The 22,789-nt window shown below is 35.0% G+C and overlaps 1 protein-coding gene across 3 annotated transcripts in view; it reads left to right on the plus strand.

The window, feature by feature from the left end:
* The window catches only part of NPAS3 (neuronal PAS domain protein 3), an 805,304-nt gene that overhangs the window by 113,443 nt on the left and 669,072 nt on the right, over window positions 1-22,789 (plus strand). The window contains exon 2 of one of the 3 annotated variants that reach the window (XM_058162236.1): window positions 3,800-3,889. The exons of the other annotated variants lie outside the window; for them this stretch is intronic. Coding sequence (XP_058018219.1) covers window positions 3,800-3,889 — 90 coding nt within the window. The remainder of the gene's footprint in view (window positions 1-3,799; window positions 3,890-22,789) is intronic. 3 annotated transcript variants of the gene reach the window in all.

Here is a 22,789-nt window from a genome sequence, read left to right on the forward strand (position 1 = left end):
ACACTTAAAAATAAATAAATTATGTTAAGATGTTTCTGGGCTGGTTCTTAAAGCAATCCATTTTTGAGAGAAAAATGCCTGTTGACAAGTACCAGTGATTTGAGAGATGGGCAGAGAATAATGGGTGGTGTTGAAGGCCAGAATTCAGAAGGAAGGATGAAAAATTCTGCCAATGAAGATGTTGAATACAACAGAATGGACCAAATTTGATATGATGGAAGAAGTTGTTAAAATAAAGAAAAAAAGAGCTGCAGATACAGTATTATTACTATAGTACCACCTCTCTGTATCTCTGTGAAGAGTTAGTAGGACGGTGGATTAGAATGCTGCTGTCTGTTGCATTTTAAGATTTCATATTTATTTTTATTGTGTTATTTAGAGTGGGCGCTTTGCAGCTTGCCCTGTGTCCTTCAGTCGAAATATACACACACACATACTAAATGTAAATCAAGTGTAAACTAGACCTTCCCACACAAAAAGAAACTCCCCCCCCCCTTTACAGGAAAAGCCTGCTATTGACCTCTTCTGCTAAAGGGATTGGATAGCCATGCTCTGCATGCTTTCTTTAACTTTTTAAAGTCAGAAATTGTTTGCAGTAGCACTTTCTGTCTACCCATTTTCCAGGAAGTTCAATTTCTTATGAGCTTCCTTTCCAAGCAGTTTTTACCACTGTCCTGAATTCTTTAAAATTTGCTTTTTCTAAAAACCAAGACCTCCAGCATGCAACGATCACTTTGCCCTGCTTCTTCTGCTTCCTTGAATAAGTTAAATGTAGTTGACTGACTACTCTCTGAGGAAGAAAATTGCCAGCAAAGTAAGTTAGGAATTTCTTGAAAGGACCATGCTTGACAGACCTTGTCTCCCAACAAACTCTAATGTTGTTTGGCCTGCGCAAGAGTCTATTTCTATTCATAGGTTACTTGTGAGCAATAACAGACTGGTAAAAGCTATTGCTAAATATAGTGCTCATAATACAAAGATTGAGATTTGTGATAGTAGCAAATATCTGTAGCTCAGGTGTAGGATGAGAGTGGAGGTACATTTTCTGAGCTTCTCCAAACTCTGAGGACATACTTCCACCCTCAGATTGAGGTTTGCCCTTAAATCAAAGAAACCATTTTGAGGGTTAGAATGCTTATACATAGTAGTATGGTAAAAGGAAACACCAGCGTTCTTTACTTTTGAGATGATACAGTTATTTCCATTACTTCTAACACCCCCCCCCCCAGTTTAATATCTTACTTATCACAAAAAGCCAGAGTTTAGTTAGTTAAGGTTTCAGTTGAACGTGGAATATGACTTCCTAAGCTTGTCATGCATCAAACTGTTATGGCTGGCAATTGTTTAAAAAAATTCATTTTGTTATGAACTAGCCTGTTTTCAACTGGGCTGTTCAGAGATGGATTGCTTTCTGGAGTTTTTGACAGGTGTAATTGTTAAGGCGTCATCTGTTCTTGTTTGCACAAAATACATTTTAGCCAACTGTAGGACTTGCCCGCTAATCTTTCTCACATCATTCCATTCTTTGCTTGCCACTAGACAAATCCCCTGTTATTTGACCAGATGGTGGAAAATCCATTCTCATGATAAGTTGCTTCTAGTTTGCATTTAGATTACCTGCAAAAATGGAACAATTTACTACTCTGCCTCTAACCATCTCTTCCCTCCTTTTTTCCTTTAGTTTGACTTCTTGTAACTAATTATTTAAATTCTGCCCTGTCAGTTAAAATTAGTCATAGCCTTACATGTTTCACATGTATGTAAATGCACTCAAAGTTCCTCCTCAAGTTACATGATACATCCATCTAGAGTTGAAGTGACATGTCAAGGTGGAGGAGAAAATGATGTGCAAAACCAACAATATACAAAAGGATATTTTTAAACTTAGTAAAAGTAAAAGTTTTTTAAAACACTACCCACCATCTTTCCTTTCCTTTCCTTTCCCCTTCCCCTAGGATATAAACATTAAATTTCTGAAGGTTGTTAATTACAGAAAAAAAAAAAATCCTAACTTGTATCTGTGCTGCTTGCTAATACGTAGTGAATAAAAATACTAATTTTTTTCCACAATGGAAGTAATTTGCCAAAAAGATTGTCATCTGAGAATGAGACTTTTATTTGGAAATACTTACCAAGAGAATCAAAAAGTGATTTCACTTAGACAGTTTAGATCGATTAGACTCAAATAGTAGTTCTTCACTCTATTCTTCACTACACAAAAATATACAGAAGAAGTTAATTTAAATGCATAAATGAAAAGGACTATAGGTCTTCTAGAAAAAAAAATAGCTAATGCAATTTGATCTATGGAATTAATACAACCAGACTTTATTTTTGGTAAATGAGTTATCATAATTAATTCAGGATAAGCTGTTTGGAAGACTGCAACGAGCTTTATGAAAAGACCCACATTTTTTTTTGTTACTTCTAACTGGCAACCCTCTTGCTTTTCACCAGGTGATTTGCATGATAGTCAGTGAAATATATATGCTACCAAATCTGCAGATTCTGATATTCACTTGTTTAATGTAATTGCTATGCAAGAATTAGGAATTTTATCTATTAATGTCAATTAACTTAGTGGTTTGCTTTATGAAAGCTATTGCTGTTGAATTTTACTGATGTTCTTTGTGTGTGAGTTTGAGATATAGCTACAGACACTGAGGGTTTTTCTAACCAAATGACATTATTATTTAAAAACTTTGAGAAGTTCATGATGGAAACCATACATTCCAGAAACTATAATATAGTTGATAGGATCAAAAAATTTGGTCTACATGGAATGGGAGTACCCTCATTGTGAGAAGGGTAGCAAACAAATTTAATAACATTTCTGTTCAGTTTCTGTTTAAATTCTATTTTAATTGAAATCCCAGTGTGATTGCATGTAGTACATGTGGGTGAATTTGATTTTGTCATTTTGATTTTATTCAAAGAATGTTAATGTTAATTTTGTTCTAAAAATTGAAATTTTGTAAAGGTTCAGGAAGGAGAATATATAAAAAGAAACATTAAGAAATAGTTATGCTGAGTTGCCTTTTTAATATTGAGTACATTTTTAATATTGAGAAGGAAGGTCTAAATAGGGACCATACTTGAATGGATATTTAAAATAACTGATGAAAAAAAGATTCAAATTGAATCACTTTTATTTCCTTTTAACTATTATTCCTAATTTTGTATACTGATACAATACCATCAATATGAAATTGGTCAAACAGGTTAAAAACTAAAATGAATCATATGAATTTTTAAGAACCATCATTAAAAACAAAAGCAACCTTGAATTTAATTGTTAATTATAGACTATAAAATTGTGTAGCATGCTTAATTTCTGTGACAATTAGATTGCTAGCCAGAGTTTTGTCATCATAGGAAACAGGAATAGACTATTAAGTAGATAGATTTTCAAATTATATACCAGTTTGGAACATCTTGAGCCCCCAAGTAAATCTGATTTCTTTGTTTTTGTGTGTATACCCACACACATTACACATACATATAATATGTATGTATATAAAAATGCACACTAAAAATTGAACATTTTATATATGCCCCTTTTTATCCATTTTGAGGAGAGGAATATATATTGTAATAAGTAATTTATTTTAGATACTTTCAATTGTATTCCAGCAATGGAATCTAATTTGTATTTATTTATCTATAATGAAGTTAATATAGCAAGATGAGATAGACTTAACATATAATAAAAGTACATCAAAAACTACTAAATGTCCTGCATTACAGTTGACTGTAGAGAATCTCTAGTCATGTATATCTGTTTTTGATGCCTCTACAGAATAACTGTCCAGCATCCTCTACCCAACCAGTCAGAATGTAGGAAAATCTACAGATATGACGGAATCTACTGTGAATCTACCTACCAGAAGTATGTTGAAATCTGTGTGAGTGCATTAGTGCTGTCCCGTTCTGAATAGCAAGTTGAACATGTATTGAAACGTACACTTCTTCTTGAATGAAATATCTTTGAAATTGGGAACAGATATACAGTATTTTGTTTTCATACTTGGGAATTGTGCTCTTGAAGTTAAAAGGGAAATAAATAAACCTCTAGGACTTTATTAAATCTCTTAGGTATGCTTCTGTATATTGCAGTAAACAAGTACTTAAAGCCAGAAAAACCTAGGCAAAATATATTGCACAGGTGCTTCACATCTTAGGGATTTGAAAGGTGTGTTATGTATAAATTAGCTGTCACTTTTTTCAGTCGTGTAATGGAATGATGAGTTGTAATTTGCATAATCCTTTAAGAAGGCAAATTATACTGTCATGTAGCAGACTTAACATGCTAGCTAGGATTTCATAGCTTTGAAGCTAATTAGTATGTACCTTACAGGACAGTTAAATTGAGGTTGAGTCCTTCTGCTTTTCAGTTGTTTGCCTTGTCCTTTGCTTAATAATATCTGAATCAGTTGGTGGGTAGAGAATCTTACAAGTATATTGTAGGAATCCAGTACTGTATATTGGTCTGAGCAAGGAAATGTAATGCAGTATTGGGGTTAATATTTTTTTTTAATTAAAAAGTGGGATATTTTATTGTAATTGTTATTTTCTTTCATGAATAAATTAAGCAGTAACCATGATCCTGCCATTAATGTTTGTGTTCAGAAGTAAGTTTATGTATGTGAATCAGTTGTACCAAATGATCAACAGGTTGATGCATGCAGAAAATGTGATCATATTTTGTGATGAGCAAATGCATGGATAACTGTAGAACATTGTTAACAGTTGCTATGATCATTTCTGTGGATTTGATTGCTATCAAAATAAAACAAAAAGTATATTCAGTAGATGTATGTTATATAATGTAATGTTACAATAAGCATTTGTTAACATGATTGTTTGGTTGCCGGGCTATCTCTGTTTAATCTTACTGATTTGACTATTTACCTATTTTTTTCCTGTTATTTCTTGCTCTTTGCACATTATCAGTTTGTTTCCCCCTTTTGATGTTGTCCATTTAGCCATTCTGAAATGCTTCAATTATAAATCATAATAGTTGAAAACTTAAACATTTTAGTTAGATACCAAGATGAATCAGTTATAGTAAAACAAGATATAGAATTACTATCAATTATGAATGGAAGTGATGCTGTTCGATCAAGAGAGATTATAAAATTAAACAAAGAAAAGCTGAAATCATCAAAACGCATTATGTTAATATTCGTACAAGTCAATGAATATTGGAAAATGATAATAAAAAAGAAAAGGCTTTAATGAATGTTTTAACTGAACTTTAGTATACATTTATACTTACCTAGTCCAGGCTACCAGATGGGAAGTTATTGTGTTCTTATCCCCATGTTATTACAGTTAAGTGGCTTTTAAAATGACTGTTTACTCATTGTCCCAACAAATCTTATATAAGTCAAAACTCGAATTCAGAACTCAGAACAATTGAAGTTTTTGAATGTGCAGAAATGATGGAGCTCCTGGAAGATTAAAGTCTTGATACTGGCTAAATTTAATTTTTTTTTCAATTGTGCTTATAGACAAAAAATTAGAAAGCTTCTTCATTAAAGTGGGTACCATAAAGTTTAATGAAGAAGCTTTCTAATTCATTGTTATTTTTATGAATGCCAAAATAGTTTTATTTTGGTGTTTTGAGAACTTTATTGGTAACTTCATTGGTATATGTAGGACACTGAGAGTTTCTTGTATTTGGTTGACCATATAAGCAACAAAATGCTTGGCTATTTCTTCTAATTTAATATTGTTTTCCTTTTTTTATTCTTTATCTTTTAACAAATTTAACAGTTTTTTTCCCCTGTGGCAGCTGTTTTTCTACCAACTAGAAGTAATCTTCTTAATGCTTCTGCACCAATAGTTTCTTTTTTATCCTTTGCTCTGCATGGATATAAAAAGGTAATTTCTTCCCAATGCAAATAACAGCTTCAGAGGATCAGAATTTTGAAAAACATTGCAACTGAAATAGAGTTTAAAATTTTTCATTTTGGCTAGCTGCACTTTTAGTAATTATAAACCTTTGATATCTGATATTTGCATTTTTAAAGCTGCATGTTAACTGGCAAATATCACATCTAGTTTGTCCTTAGAATTTTTTTCTCCATTGTAAAGCCCTTTAACCAGAACCCAGTGATAGTTAGATAATAGTAGCCCTAAAACTGAAGTTTCACAGATGTAAAATTTCTGTTTGCATTTTTGGTGTATTTTTTAAAAAAATATGTATGACCTTTTTATGACTTTTTACCCAGCTGTATTAGCAGCATCATAGTGTTAAGTTCTTGTTAGAAAACATCAGAAACAAACACAGACAGACAAATAGGCAGGCAGGCAGGTAGGCTGACTGGCTGACCATATTTCATTTAGTCTCTGTGTGATGACTAGAAAGCATTTCTATTCGCAACAGTCACTTTAAGGAAAGAATACTTTTGGAAGTGAAATTTTATTTCATTGTTGGAAAGACCTTTTATGAGCAAAAAAATCTAGATTTAATCATATATATTTAAACAAAATCTAATCTTAAATTATAATTATTCTCATTGTGATTTATGCTGAATATTTTTTAAAAAATATTTTGGATCCTAACTGCTATTGGAGTCTTACCCAATGGAATAGGTCATTCTTGAATTAACAGTTGGGATGTAATAATCATGAAAATATGTATGATATCTCAATAAGTTTTTCAAGTGGAATAAGATATCTGCAAAAAATTATATTTGTGCACACATATTTTTATGCAGCTAAAAAGTTCAGTTAAATTTTACTAAAATTATTTTTTTCAAATGATAGGACAAACATACATTTCAGAGCTGCTAATTTCCATATGGTTGAAACTGAAATATTCAACATAGTTTCTACAAGTTGGGAGGATCCTTGCTTCCAGCCAAGGTTCTGATTTTAGGTTATTGTTTTTTAAATTTACTTTGAAGCAAATACATCAGTCTTGAACATAATCCATATATTCCCAAAGGACATCTTTTTTAAAAGGCGGCTTTAGCTTTTTTCAATGGCACACAATTAAGACAAATATTTTATGAAAATAATCCTTAACAAAATTTCCAGCTGTCAGTTAGTTCAGGCCCTAGAAAATTTGGGACTCCTGTTCTATGGAATATAAAGGCATTATTGGAAATGCCCATTTGTATTAAAGAATTTCAAATAACTATTTTTAAAAATGAGATGTGTTTTATACTAGTCATTTAAACTATGTTTATAAATTATTTTAATTGTATTGATATAAATGTCTTTATCTACTTTTCCGTTTTTCATTATTTGGTTTTGAATATACAAGTGATTAGTAATTAATGAGTTTATGCTTACTTACACTTTTAAAACAGTATTCAGTTAAAAACCATAGTTAACAGTTTCTTAATGTAAGACTCAGCATGTCAAGTAATGGAACTAGAGAGATTTACTATCTGATATTATTTATATTGCAAATATCAGAGCAAATCTGTTGTCTACCATGAATGAAATATGAAGATACAGTTAGTTCAATCAAAGAAAAAAATGAAATAAATGAAATAGACTATTGACCAGTATATATTTAATAACAATGAATTCCATAGGGTTATATGCAGTTCATAAAATTATTTTAACTTTAAGTCTCACAAGCTACTTATTTACTGCTTATTTCTTATAATTAATTATATTACACTCTTTGCTGCATATAAACTATTTCTGTTTAATGAAGAAAATACTGAATGCTATCCTCTGCAGCATTTTGCATTCAATTTAAGGCTTTTATGAAACCTAAGGACTATCTGGAATAGTTTGGGATGCATATAGCAAATAATAAAGATAGAAATTAAAGACTTGAATGAACCAGAGGTGTATTTCTGTGATGTTGGTTGGGTCTTCTATATTTTACTTCAATTTATTTATTAGCTTTGTTTTATTAGCAGTATGATTAAAGACCAAAGTAGTAATTCAGTATTTCTTATTTTCAAGACTTTGAAACAGCACTGAATGAAAATACATGAATGAATGCATTTATATTTATATGTGGCTAGATAGACATAGGCAGTCCCTGGGTTAAGAACATCTATCTTACAGACAACTCATACTTACAAATGGGGTGCTTTTTACTAAAAATGGTGGACAGCATTCTCTTTCTTTAGATTGATGAACTGCTGAAACTGTGCAATGCTTTTAGTTACCATTGCAACAGATTTTTAATATACTGCCTGTAGTTTTCGATGGTTTCTGAAACCATTGGGCGACTTCAATAGTTGTCAGCTTGAGGGAAGACAATCCTATACACCATTTTTAATACAGGCAGCCCATTTGTATGTATGATTCCAACTTACATACAAATTTGAGTTAAAGACACAGTTAGGAATGGAACTCTTTATTAACCCAGGGATTGAGTTAATAAACTATGGAGAAAAGAGAAAGAGGGAAATCAGTATATGTATTTGGATATTTAGATTTTATTTCAAAAAGTTGTTTGGATGAAAATGTAGTAGGAATGCCACATTATTTTTCCTTAAAATCTCACTTTGCATGTGAACTTTGAGAAGTTCTCTAGTAATGATTTTTTCTCTCTCTGTATCCCATTATTTTAATACAATTTTTAAGGAGAAAGTTCTGCTAACTTCATTTTTTTCTAGTTAGGTACTTTGTCTGATAAAGTTGAATAGATTTAGAATCCACAAAAATTGTTTTGGAACTTAGGACCAGTTCAAAGCATTTTTTACAGTATATATTGCTATATTATCTAGCAAATATCTCAGATATTAAGATTTCCTTTATAGACAAAATTAAAGCCTTTGAAATATGAAAATGCCTTTGAGATATGACTTGATGTCAATGTTATAGCATCAAAAGTGTATGATTCATTTATTTTAATATTTAGTTTTATTTCTCTGTAGCATGGGTATTTTATTTTTTATTGATGGATGTTGTAGACTATAAAAATGCCTTTAATTTCCATAAAGTAAATAAATTACAATTTTAAACAATTTAAATTTCATTCTTTTTTACTGGGAGCTTTTATTCAAATAGTGGCGAAATGAGGATTAGAAAACAGCACTATTAAAGTATTGAAAATTCAGTTGTACTATAAATTTGGACATTCTAGTTATAGAATATTTATAGTCAAATATCTTGGGGATTGTTTTTCCTAACTGTTGCAAACAAGTCAGTACCTTTGTTTGAATCAATTTTTGTCAATTCAGCATCCATCACAAATACATTGCACTTACTGAGTTCTGAATATGATAGTTCTTCAGTACAACAAAATGCAGTGAGTTTGCTGAACAACTGTTCTCCCATTCCTACCAATGTAGGGATGCTTCATCAGCATCTGGAGGCTTGTGAAATATCAAAAGCAATGTCTTGAATTTATGGTTGCAATGTAATTTATACAAATGCTTGACAAGAGCGCTTTGAAAGGGACGTTAAACAATTTTGAAAAGCAACATTTATTTATTTGTTTAGTTTTCTATTCTTGTATTCCCAATGGACAGAATAGGAATCTCAAGAATATCTACAGAAATAATATAAATGTAACTAAAAGCATGAAAATCCATATAAAACATTACAAGGAAAACATCAGCATAAATCAACTTTATCTCTGCATAGCAATCCATAGAAAGCATAATACAAAAATAAATAAGCAGCAATTTAGAATTCCAGCTCAGCATCATTATTCAAACTGGACAGGAGCAAAAAGGTCTTGAGGAAAAAGAAAATAAAAAGTTTAATATACATTTCACAGGAGAGGCTTCTACATTTGCAGGCCACTACTGAAATTGTGCCCATCAGTCTAATTGACTTAGAAGCAGTTGATCTATATTCAAAAAACGGTATCTGCTTAAGATAACCGTTAGGCTAACAGTTAGCAGGCATATTTGGAGTTTTTGAATTACAGAGTTAAGCTTCCTGTGGGGCTTCTGTCTCTACGGCTTTTAAATAAACCATACTTGTCATTAAACCATTTTTGAGTTAAGAAAAGACTTTCTCTCTTTTTATTAATATACAATTCTATTACCACTTAAAGTAGACAAAAAAGATATCAAAATATTATGAAGTTAGTTTAGCATGGCAAAACATTTGAATTAACTTAAAAATAGTCCCGTATAGAGTTTGTTTATTGTCGCACAGTCTAGATGTAATTATTTCATGAACTGGAGCAGAACTTGACAAATTGGAGGAGGGTTTGGGGTTTTTTGCTCCAGTTCTAGAATAATACCTAGGATGTTCATCCCAAAGGTGCTTTTTCAAGAGGCAACTGGAATTTCTTTGAAGACTTTTCACTTCTCATCCAAAAAGCTTCTTCAATTTTCAGCCCTCAGACATCATCAAAGAAAAATCAGAAAGTCCAGTTGCTTCTTGAAAAATCTCCTTTGGGACAACCATGACCTGGATGACTGAGAATCTCCATAGACATTTAAGTTGTTCATTTGGCTTTTCAAAAGTAGTGTAAGTGTATGGTTTTTTTTTCAAGACTTAAAATTATCATATAAATGCCAATGAAAATAAAGATGATATGAAAATGGGGAAGGAAATCCAAGGGGAAATTTTTTTTTTAAATTTACATTTATATCCCGCCCTTCTCCGAAGACTCAGGGCGGCTTACAGTGTATAAGGCAATAGTCTCATTCTATTTGTATATTTACAAAGTCAACTTATTGCCTCCCCCAACAATCTGGGTCCTCATTTTACCTACCTTATAAAGGATGGAAGGCTGAGTCAACCTTGGGCCGGGCTTGAACCTGCAGTAATTGCAGGCTATTGTGTTCTAATAACAGGCTCCTTACAGCCTGAGCCCAATAAAGCTTGTAGGTATAGAGGGAAGGAAAAAAAGGATTGACTTCCAACTTTTTTCAGCACAATAAAGTGCAGAATAGCCTCAAGTTTTTACTTTACTACTTAATAAATACAAGCCTTTTCAATAACAGATTATACAAACCAGCAAAAACCAATGTGAAGAATTTATATTTTTCTATAGAAATAGTGTAACTGTATCTAACAACTGCTCATTTTTTCACATTTCCAGGTTTTTAGCAGTCTCACTGCCGTATAGTCATGTTTACTTCTCACCCTTTATCTTTAGTATAACACCTACTATGTTATCCCTGAGGGTCTAATCCCACTTAGCAAATTTAGCATCGCTTGTTGAATCACGTCCTTCCTGAAGAAGGAACAGTGTTGTGGGGTAGTAGAGGAATAATTCTAGACAGTTCCTGTTTGTTTTCAAGAGTGAAATTGGAAAAATTTAGAAGAACAATTAAAAAATTTAGAAAGCTATACCGTTGTGACAATAAAATGCTTTTTTAAGACAAGATTTTGAATGGGAAGTATTTATGAAAGACGCTTGTTAAATATACATGTACAACTTTCAAACTTTTTCCAGTGTGATAAAATGTTACTCTTCCTTTTCAGCTGTAGCATTTTTGTGTTTGAAAGCCATTATCTGTATCACAATTTAGAAAAGAAAGAGAATTTTACTGTTTTCTATTTTTACTGGGAGTGCTTTAGCTTTAAAATTCTTCCCATCAATCTTAAAAAAAACTTGGAAAACAATTTAGTTTCTTTGTTCAACAATCTATAGGTTTTCTATTTTTTTTTAAAAAAAATCTACTCCTCTCTGATTTCTTTGTTTTGTTTGGAGTGATATGGAGAAAAAATGGACATGATTCTACCTCACCTTTATTCTCCATCTGCTCAGAGAAATCATAATTTTCATGCTACACAATTGGAATTGCTGGAGCTGGAGGTCCCTGAGACTTCTCCAAAGTCAAAGTGTGCTAAAACAACAAAACAAAACAAAACAAAACAAAACAAAACAAAACTTTTAATTAAACAAGCCTTCTTTGGAAACTTAATTTAATGGGGTAATAATTACTTTGTTTGCTACGAATTTAGTGGTTTCTATTTCATATATTATTCTAATCAGGTGATGGAATGGAGGCAGATGAAGTGGTGTGACCCAGAAAGAAAATCACTTTTCTTCTGTCCTCTATCCCAGGGGTCTCCAACCATGGCAACTTTAAGATTTGTGGACTTCAACTCCCAGAATTCCTCAACCAGCTTTGCTGGCTGAGGAACTCTGGGAGTTGAAGCCCACAAGTCTTAAAGTTGCCAAGGTTGGAGACCCCTGCTCTATCCTACAAAGCCATTTCTTTCGGTAACGTCATTCATACAAACTGTCAAGGATTCTTGGAGGAAGCTTTTTCATTGATCTCAGGAATGTATTTTCCCTTTAATATCTCACCTTTCCACTCAATAAAATACATATGGCAATTAATGAATATGAAAATACAAAATAGAAAACAAAAAGTGTTTTTAAAACAATCAGAAAATAAGGAAACTACTTCAGTCCTTGGATAAAACTTTGGAAATGCATTTCTTACAGAGGTGAACTCATTCCCATTATCTCCTCCATACCAGCCTTCTCCTTACCCAACAATCCCTGAGATGGTGACATAGTGGGAGCCTGGTGTTTGGCTTCAATGTAATGGATCCCTGCCTAAAACCACATAGACCCAGGAGAAAGAGGAAGGGTCGGAAGCTTCATCTGTGAGTCAGATAGACAATAACTTCCATTATGACAGTTTTCAACTATCCAAGTCTTCGCCTTCCTATATAGGTAATCTTCAATTTACAACAGTTCATTTAGTGAAAGTTCAAAGTTACAATGGCACTGAAAAATGTGACTTATGACTGTTTTTCAGAGCTATGTCCTTGCAGCATCCCCATGATCATATGATCAAAATTCAGATGCCTGGCAACTAATCCATATTTATGACCATTGCTGTGTCCCAAGGTCACCTTTTGTGACCTTCTGATAAGCAGAATCGATGCAAAAGCCAGATTCACTTAACAACAGGGTTACTAACTTACAAATTACAGTGATTCACTTAACAACTGTAGCAAGAAAGGTCATAAAATGGGGCAAAATTCACTTAATGTCTCAACAACATACATTTTGGGCTCAATTATGGTCATATGTTGAGTACCATCTGTTCATGATCCTTGACAAAATCTCTGTATTTCACAAATGGTTCTAGCCGTTTCCTTTAAGAATGATGATATACTTACCCATAAGGGATTGTAGTTCTCATGACCAGAAGTTCAGCTAGTCAGGTGCAATCAACTCTAATGCCCCTGAGAAACATGTGTAAGGCTGCCAGAGGTTCACACATCCTTTCTTAATTACCATTAAAATTAATTGTTACGCCTAATTCAAAACGTCTCTTGACATGACAATGGTTCCCAGCAAGGACTGGGAGGCGGTGGAGGGGCTGAAAATAGGAGTCTATACATCAGAAACTATTCTGATACATCTCATTTCAGAATGACCTGAGTTCTTTGGAGGGAAAAAAAACCCGTTCACGATAAGTCCAATATACCATTCTATGGATGACAATTTTTATTGCCCAAAGCTTGCCTCTTTTAGTTTTGTGCTAACTTCACCAAAGGAGTACTATGTATGTATGCTGCTTTTGGTTACTTATAAAGAAATAACGGAGGGATAAAAATCAAATAACATATAGATCCCCCATTTTTATTGGCATTGTTCTTTGTTTTTGGGGAGGATACCATGTTTTAGAAAAATGATGCATTGCTGATTATTTTTGATATGATAATTATGTAGCCAGTTGTCCATTGAAAAATAATAAAAGGAATTTTGATGCATACTAGTCTGGAAACTCAGTCATGTATACGGGCCAAGGATCTGCATCTGTAACAAACATTTTGGAATCTCCAAAAAGAGAATAGCAGCAGATAAACAGCCACCCAACAATGGGAGCTGGGCTCTTCTCAGATTCACAGTCATGGCTTTGTCATATATAAAGACAAAAGAATACAGTTGACTGCTTGTCTCTTCATTCCTTGGCGGTTTGTTTGTGAAAGCCTTGTTTAAACAAATGGATGTTGAACTACTCGGCCAATTGAATTGTGCTTGGTGTGTTAATGCTGCATTAGTTTGAAGAAGAGGTTTAGGACATTTGCATTCCTTACAGAGCTTTGAAAATGAAAAAGGCTATGACATATAGGCTGACTATCCTGTATTATCTAAGTCCTAACTGGGTCAATTTTAAACATTTCTTATTGCAATCTTTTCCCCCCTTCTTTCTACGGTGTACGTTCCATTGGGTTTTATTACAAGAAATAATTGTAATTATTACAATTAATTACACATTTAGTAAAAAAAATACATGGCTATTATTGTGCATGTGTCTCTCTGTAAAATATTTTGACTACATGAATATAATAATTCTCTAACATCTGCTTTGAAAGCAAGGATCAGGTGTTGCCACCTTCATTCTTCATCTGCTAGCAATTTTCTTTAAACAAAAGATATGGCTGGATGAATGTGAAACAAAGAACATGCAGATTACTATCTTGCCAAGGAAATGAATAGCATTCCACATTTTTTTGGAATTCTGTGGAAATTTCTATGGGTTACTATTGATTCATTATATAATCTTGTTGTAGTTAAACTGGAAATAAAATGGTGATGTTTAATATTAAAATCAATTAACAGCGAAATAGCTTGAAACATGAAATGCTGATCAACATTGCAGTTTTGTGGGATGTGGCATAACTCCAGCTGTAAGATAAAGTTAGATTTCTAATATCTGTTTATGATTAAACTGCTACACCACCAATCGTATATCTATCACATATACTTCCTACATACTAATTCAAGTCTTGGTGATTCAGCAAACTAACCTGGAGGGGGAAAAGAACTGTTATAAGTGGTGCTGTCAACTACAAAACCAAACATATTTCTTTTCAATTTAGAAAGGTGATTATGAGAATCCTGTTTTAAACAGGACTTGCCATATATAAGTTGTGTTCCTTTCAATCGCATTACAGACTTTTAGTGATACCTGATACTCAGAAACCGCGGTGTGGCTCAGGCTGTAAGAAGCCTGTTATTAAACACAGCTGCCTGCAATTACTGCAGGTTCTAGTCCCACCAGGCCCAAGGTTGACTCAGCCTTCCATCCTTTATAAGGTAGGTAAAATGAGGACCCAGATTGTTGGGGGGGCAATAAGTTGACTTTGTATATAAATATACAAATAGAATGAGACTATTGCCTTACACAATGTAAGCCGCCCTGAGTCTTCGGAGAAGGGCAGGATATAAATGTAAAAAAAAAAAGAAAGAAAAAAAGAAACACCATGATCTTAGACTGATTTGGGTCATATTGACTTAAAGACTAGTTGGACCGTATATTTTATGCTATTATAAAACAGTAAATATTAATGATGTAGGGAGTAAAAGATGGATTAGGGTAGTAAATGTGAAGATTTATTTAATTCATTAATCACTTATTAAATTCAAGATCACTCATTCTGGAATGTTGTATTTTTATTCTCTTTCCCTGTCTTTATCTGAAAGATCTGATAAAAGTCTGTTACATAGACTACATAGACTTCTGCAAGGCTTTTGACTCAGTAGTACATGATAAACTTCTCCTAAAACTAAAATCCTATGGCATTTCAGGACCCCTTCACAATTGGATATCTGCTTTTCTGTCTAACAGACAAGTGGTTAAAATTGGCAATGCTTTATCAAATCCTGTTCCTGTCAAGAGTGGCGTTCCTCAAGGTAGAGTTCTTAGACCAACACTCTTCATACTATACATAAATGATCTTTGTGACCATATATCAAGTAATTCTGTTCTCTTTGCTGTCGATGTCAAACTATTTAACATGACCGATAATACATCTACCATTCAAAAAGACCTTGATCATCTAACCGCTTGGTCTAAAACTTGGCAACTCCAAATCTCAACCAGCAAATGCTCAGTCTTACATATTGGAAAAAAGAACCCAAACACTAAGTACATGCTTGAGGGACATTACCTTACAGATGACCCCCACCCTGTCAAAGACCTTGGAGTTTTCATATCAAATGACCTAAATGCTAAAGCCCACTGCAACTACATAGCAAAAAAGGCTCTAAGAGTTGTAAACCTAATTTTGCGTAGCTTCTTTTCCAAAAACACTACACTACTAACCAGAGCATATAAAACATTTGCTAGACCAATTCTTGAATACAGCTCGCCTGTCTGGAATCCACACCACATTTCTGACATCAATACAATTGAACATGTCCAGAACTATTTTACAAGAAAAGTTCTCTACTCCTCTGAAAACAACAAAATACCTTATCCCACCAGACTTGAAATCCTAGGCTTAGAAAACTTGGAACTCCGTCGCCTTCGACAAGACCTAAGTTTAACTCAGAATCATCTATTGTAATGTCCTTCCTGTTAAAGACTACTTTAGTTTTAATTGCAATAATACAAGAACAACCAATAGATTTAAACTTAATGTTAACCGCTTTAACCTAGATTGCAGAAAATATGACTTCTGTAACAGAATCATCAGTGGTTGGAACATTTTACCTGACTCTTTGGTCTCTTCCCATAATCCCCAAAGCTTTAACCAAAAACTTTCTACTATTGACCTCACCCCATTCCTAAAAGGACTATAAGGGGCGTGCATAAGAGCACAAATGTGCCTACCGTTCCTGTCCTATTGTTTGCTTGTTTCTTTCTTTTCTTTTTTTCTTCTTATATATATATGCTTATACTTCCTTATATTACCTCATATATATGTTTATATACTATATAATCTTTTTATGTGATGCTTATATATATTGTTGTGACAAAATAAATAAATAAATAAAAATAAATAAATAAATAAATAAATAAACAGGATAGAAAGCTCCCTCTGATGGGTTTTTCCCCCAGCTTAATATACATCCTATCTGAATTGTATTGTTTAGTGTGGTTTCTGAAATATGTAATTCACTTATTAGGATATGCTGTGGGCAAGTTTCAGAATTCTCTGCCAGGCCTGTGGCTTTTCAGTTTGGCCAGCTTCAGCATGAAAGTGATGACTGCTGTTGCACATAAGCACTGTTGATTGATAACGCCCTAGTAAACTCTGCTTGGAGATGATCCTAAGCATACAAATGCCAGGACTTTAATGTAATCCCCTTTAGACTAACATTTTTATCTTATTAAAGTTACAAAAATGATTTTGAGAGTCACTTAGTAGCACTATTGCATAATGCTACTGAGATTGTACTGACGCCAGAAAATGTATTTTGTTACATAAATACTTTAGTATTTGTTCCCAGTACTCATATTTTATGCTTCTATTTTAGCTTTATCTATGTTTTATTACTGTTATGGTGTTACTGCTGTATATTGGGATTGTTTATATCTGATATACTTCATTGACCACCAGAAACTGATTTAGCAGTAAATATGTTTAATTAATAAACACTTTCATACAAAATAGTTTCCCCTTTTTCTGTTTACTTGGTTTCTTTTTTATATCCAGGTTTTTGTTGCACTATTACTTAACCTTGAATCATAGGAATCATTGTGTGTAACATCGTAGACAAATCATATAAAACTTGTTTTGCAGCTGTATGCCAGTATGATAGTTTAGCATTCTCTTGTGTTTTTAATGTTTCTGACACTTTCATGAAGTAGCAAGTTTACAATAGGCTTATGTTCTGAAGGCCACAGTATGTGTTCCAGGTAGCAGTACAAGCAGTGTCGGTCAGTGACTTGCAGGTAAATATAATGAATCAAAACCATAATCAGAGAAACTGCAACATGCAATTTGAATATTGGGTTATTTTACCTAATCTGGAAGTATGTATGTTAAAATATTTATTATCAACAAGAACATATATATGTCCTCATGCATATTAAAACTTTGCCAGTTTATGTCTAACATTTAAATAACAAGTAAAACTAATATTGTACTTAGCATACCTTTTTTTTTTTTGCTTAAAAGAGTGTTCTAAGCGCATGAAGTCATATTTTCAAATTTAAGCATTCCAGGTTAACATTTGTAAAATACCAGGACTGCCTATGAAATCCTGCACATATTGTCTTGACCTATATTTAATTTTGGGGCCGCTTTACAAAGCAAAAGTTGTTCATGCTACTTATCAAAGGCTTAGTGTGACCAATCTCTATTAGGACATTTTGAAGGTTTTCAACTGTCTTCTATGTCTTCTACATTTTTGTCAACTCATCTAGTGTAATCTAGTTATCCCCAAATGAAGTACTTGGAAGCATCAGAGTAGACTTCTTGGTTTTTGAGGCAAAATAATTCTTTGAATTGAATTTATCTTTTAATCTGACTTGAGGCAACTCCACAAAATAGCAGCACTTTGGCCAAACTTCATTACCATCATTCATTAGGGTAAAACTGGATTACTTGGGCCATTGGCCTGATATACTAAAATAAGATTTTTTTTAAAAAAACTTATTATCCCTGTGTAAATAGGTCATGCTAATAAAAAGAGTTAAAAGAGGAATACTGACACAAAGAGTATTAGCATAATTAGTATAAATTTCAAATACACTTTACGAAAAGTCATTTACCCATACCCATTTAAACTACTGACTGAGCACTTGATCTACATTTTCAGAAATGTTGGAAAAGAAAATTTGAGGATGTAGTGTTCTGAGAGACATGCATGTACATTTAACAGAGCTTGGTTTAATGGATTTTGATGTAACAAATAAGAGACCAAAAGTTTATTTCTGTGCATATGTAAAATCACACTCAACATAATATTACATGCATGTGTAAAACTCCCATTCATTTCTAGCAGACATCTGATTTTAACAAATATCTCTTCTTCCTATTACTCCAGTGTATCAAGGGTTTATTGGATGAAACTGTCTATCTAGACCCGTTCCAGTCCAGCTTTCGGCCCGGATACAGCACGGAGACGGCTTTGGTCGCGTCGGTTGATGATCTCTGGAGGGCCAGGGATAGGGGTCATTCCTCTGCCTTGGTCCTATTAGACCTCTCAGCGGCTTTTGATACCATCAACCATGGTATCTTGCTGCACTGGTTGGAGGGAGTGGGAGTGGGAGGCACCGTTTATCGGTGGTTCTCCTCCTATCTCTCTGACCAGTCGCAGACGGTGTTGACGGGAGGGCAGAGGTCAACCCCGAGGCACCTCACTTGTGGGGTGCCGCAGGGGTCGATTCTCTCGCCCCTCCTGTTCAACATCTATATGAAGCCGCTGGGTGAGATCATCAGTGGTTTTGGGGTGAGGTACCAACTGTATGCTGATGATACTCAGCTGTACTTTTCCATACCGGGCCACCCCAACGAAGCTATCGAAGTGCTGTCCCGGTGTCTGGAGGCCGTACGGGTCTGGATGGGGAGAAACAGGCTCAAGCTCAATCCCTCCAAGACAGAGTGGCTGTGGATGCCGGCACCCTGGTACAGTCAGCTGCAGCTGCGGCTGACTGTTGGGGGCAAGTCATTGGCCCCAATGGAAAGGGTGCGCAACTTGGGCGTTCTCCTGGATGGACGGCTGTCTTTCGAAGACCATTTGACGGCCGTCTCCAGGAGAGCTTTTTACCAGGTTCGCCTGGTCCGCCAGTTGCGCCCCTTCTTAGACCGGGATGCCCTATGCACAGTCACTCATGCTCTCGTGACATCTCGCCTGGATTACTGCAATGCTCTCTACTTGGGGCTTCCCTTGAAGAGCACCCAGAGGCTCCAGTTAGTCCAGAATGCGGCTGCGCGGGTGATAGAGGGAGCCCCTCGTGGCTCCCATGTGACACCTCTCCTGCGCAGACTGCACTGGCTACCTGTGGCCTTTCGGGTGTGCTTCAAAGTCTTGGTAACCATCTTCAAAGTGCTCCATGGCTTAAGGCCGGGTTACCTACCTACGGGACCGTCTGCTGCCACCGATTGCCTCCCACTGACCTGTGCACTCTCACAGGGAGGGACTCCTTAGGGTGCCGTCCGCCAGGCAGTGCCGACTGGCGACACCCAGGGGAAGGGCCTTCTCTGTGGGGGCTCCCACCCTCTGGAATGAACTTCCCCCAGGACTCCGTCAACTTTCCGACCTTTGAACCTTTCACCGCGAGCTTAAGACACATCTATTTATTTGCGCAGGACTGGACTAGAATTTTAATTTTAAATTTGTTTTAACGGGGTTTTATTATTTTAATTACAATTTTAAATTTGGCCTTAATTAATAAGTTTTTAATTAGTGTTTTATCTTGTACTTATATCTGTGTTTTTAATAGGCTGTAAACCGCCCTGAGTCCCTCGGGAGATAGGGCGGTATAAAAATGTGATTAAATAAATAAATAAATAAATAAATAAGTCTGATTTGTAGATTCTTAAAAGAAAGAAAGCAAACGTTTCTTTCCTGTTAATAAATATGAAATCCGGGGGAGGGGGGAGGAAGAAGGAGGGGAGATATTTGTTAAAATTATGTAAAACTTTTTCAATAAAAAAAATAAATAAATATGAAATCCATTATATCAAATTCCCTGATTTATTCCTCTGCCCTTTTTTTTTGATGAAGTTGTCTATAAACCACATCAACATTTTTTTAATCTCCCATTTTTTGCAGTTTTAGTCAGAGTTGATGTCTGAGAAGTTTAAATCCCCATTACAACAGTGTTGTTTCCTGGATGCCTCAACCACTTGATCTGCAAAGATTTCATCTATAGTAAATGGCCACAATAAACACCCATAATAGTGACATCATTGTTTCTTTTTTTCTTAATATTTACCCAGATACTTTTGATCAGGCTTTTATCCTTGGTGTTAGTTCTAGTATTGATCTTCTGTCTACTTTACATTTAATTTAAAGGTTGTTATATGAACTCGAGGCTGTTCGGGTCTGGATGGGGATGAACAGACTCCGACTCAACCCATCCAAGACAGAGTGGCTGTGGATACTGTCGTCCCGGCACAATCAATTAACTCCATCTTTGACTGTGGGGGGCAAATCATTGGCCCCCAGGGAATTGGTGCGCAATTTAGGCGTTCTCCTGGATGCACGGCTGTCTCTAGAAAACCATCTGACGGCCGTCGCCAGGGGAGCTTTTTATCAGGTTCGCCTGATTCGCCAATTGCGCCCTTTCCTGGATTGGGACTCGTTATGTACGGTCACTCATGCCCTCGTTACTTCCCGTCTGGATTATTGCAATGCTCTATACATGGGGCTCCCCTCGAAGAGCACCAGGAGGCTCCAACTGGTACAGAATGCGGCCGCGCGGGGGATTGAGGGAGCTTCTCGTAGCTCCCATGTAACACCTCTCCTGCGCAGGCTGCATTGGTTGCCGGTGGTCTTCCGGGTGCGATTCAAGGTTCCGGTTATCACCTTTAAAGCGCTCCATGGCATGGGACCGGGATATTTATGGGACCGCCTACTGCCGTCAGTAACTTCCCATCGACCTGTGCACTCCCACAGAGAGGGCCTCCTCAGGGTGCCGTCAGCCAGACAATGTCGGCTGGCGACCCCCAGGGGGAGAGCGTTCTCTGTGGGCGCTCCGGCCCTGTGGAATGAACTACCCGTTGGGCTACGCCTTCTCCCTGATCTTCGGACCTTTAAGCGCGAGCTCAAAATCTTCTTTTTTCACCAAGCAGGGCTGGCCTGATACAATTTTAAATTGAATGTTTTAATGGGATTTTAAGGGGATTAATTTTATTTACTATTTTTATTCAAAAATTTTAAATTTTCAGCTTATCGAATTAGATTTTTAACGGTTATTGTATTTTAAATTTTCTCGTTATTTATGTTTTATTTCTGCTGTACACCGCCCTGAGTCTTCGGAGAAGGGCGGTATAAAAATACGAATAATAAATAAATAAATAAATAAATAAAATAAAACTGAGCAAGATGTCTTCCAAATACTGGCTTCCCACTCTTTGTGTGTTATGCCCATCTTTCAAACCCTTCCGCAGATAGTGTAGTTTATGGTCCAGAGTTTTTTCAGTGAGACTGTCCCTTGAACCAGAGTTCACCTCTGATTAACTTTTCCCAAGGCGTTTCCCAAGGCGTTTCCCAAGGCTTGGAAGACCTTGTTGATTGAGGAAGGGGGGGGGAATTTAGGCAGGCCTATGACCATAATAAATTGGATTGAATAGACAGGTTCTAGTGTTAATGTGGGGGTTTTTTTTGTGATTGGGGTTTCTTGTTAATTTGGGTCATCATATATATATGTGGGACTTGTTTTAATCTTGTACCCCATTCACAGTTACTGTTATGAGATGAGTGATCATATACAGGACTTCACAAGGCAGTTGTTCAATGAGCTTTGTCCCATTTTGCAATCTTTTTTGACAAAGTTAAGTGACTTACTGTGGTTGTTAAATGAATCATGTGGTCGTTAAATGAATCTGGCTTCCCCCATTGACTTTGTAAACAGAAGGTTACAAATGGTGATCACCAGGACAGTGCAATAAATATATGTCAGTTGTCCAAATTTGGAGCACTTGATGATGGGGATGCTGCAATCGTCGTGTGAAAACTGTCATGAGTCATTTTTTTGTACTGTTATAACTTTAAATAGTCATTAAACAAATGGTTGTAACTACCTGTACAGCATTTAAAGAAATAAAATACATAAAGACCTACATGGACATCTATAGATATGTAAAAATTACTGCCGAAGTAAAATGACCAATGGTGGTTTAGATTCTTAAAATATGTAAAAGAATTTAGTAAAATTACAGTATCTATGCAAAAAAGAAAAAAACCCCACATGATTTGTCATATCTTATCCATAGCACTAACACAGTCTTGTCAGAATAATTCTGACTTATCAAGCGTGAAATACATTTATATCTATTTATGCACAAACTCACTACACACATGCATAAACCTATACACGTGTGCCATAAATGAGTTGTGAATGGTGATTTCAACTGTACTTAAACTTCAATAGTTTAACAATCTTGCAAAAGCTGGGCATGGCAGAAGGCATTTCTCTGTTTCTATTTTTTTTTCTTACATTCTTTTGGAAGGGGGAATCAGGTTCAT

This window comes from Ahaetulla prasina, chromosome 1 (assembly GCF_028640845.1).
Source record: "Ahaetulla prasina isolate Xishuangbanna chromosome 1, ASM2864084v1, whole genome shotgun sequence".
Taxonomy (NCBI): domain Eukaryota; kingdom Metazoa; phylum Chordata; class Lepidosauria; order Squamata; family Colubridae; genus Ahaetulla; species Ahaetulla prasina.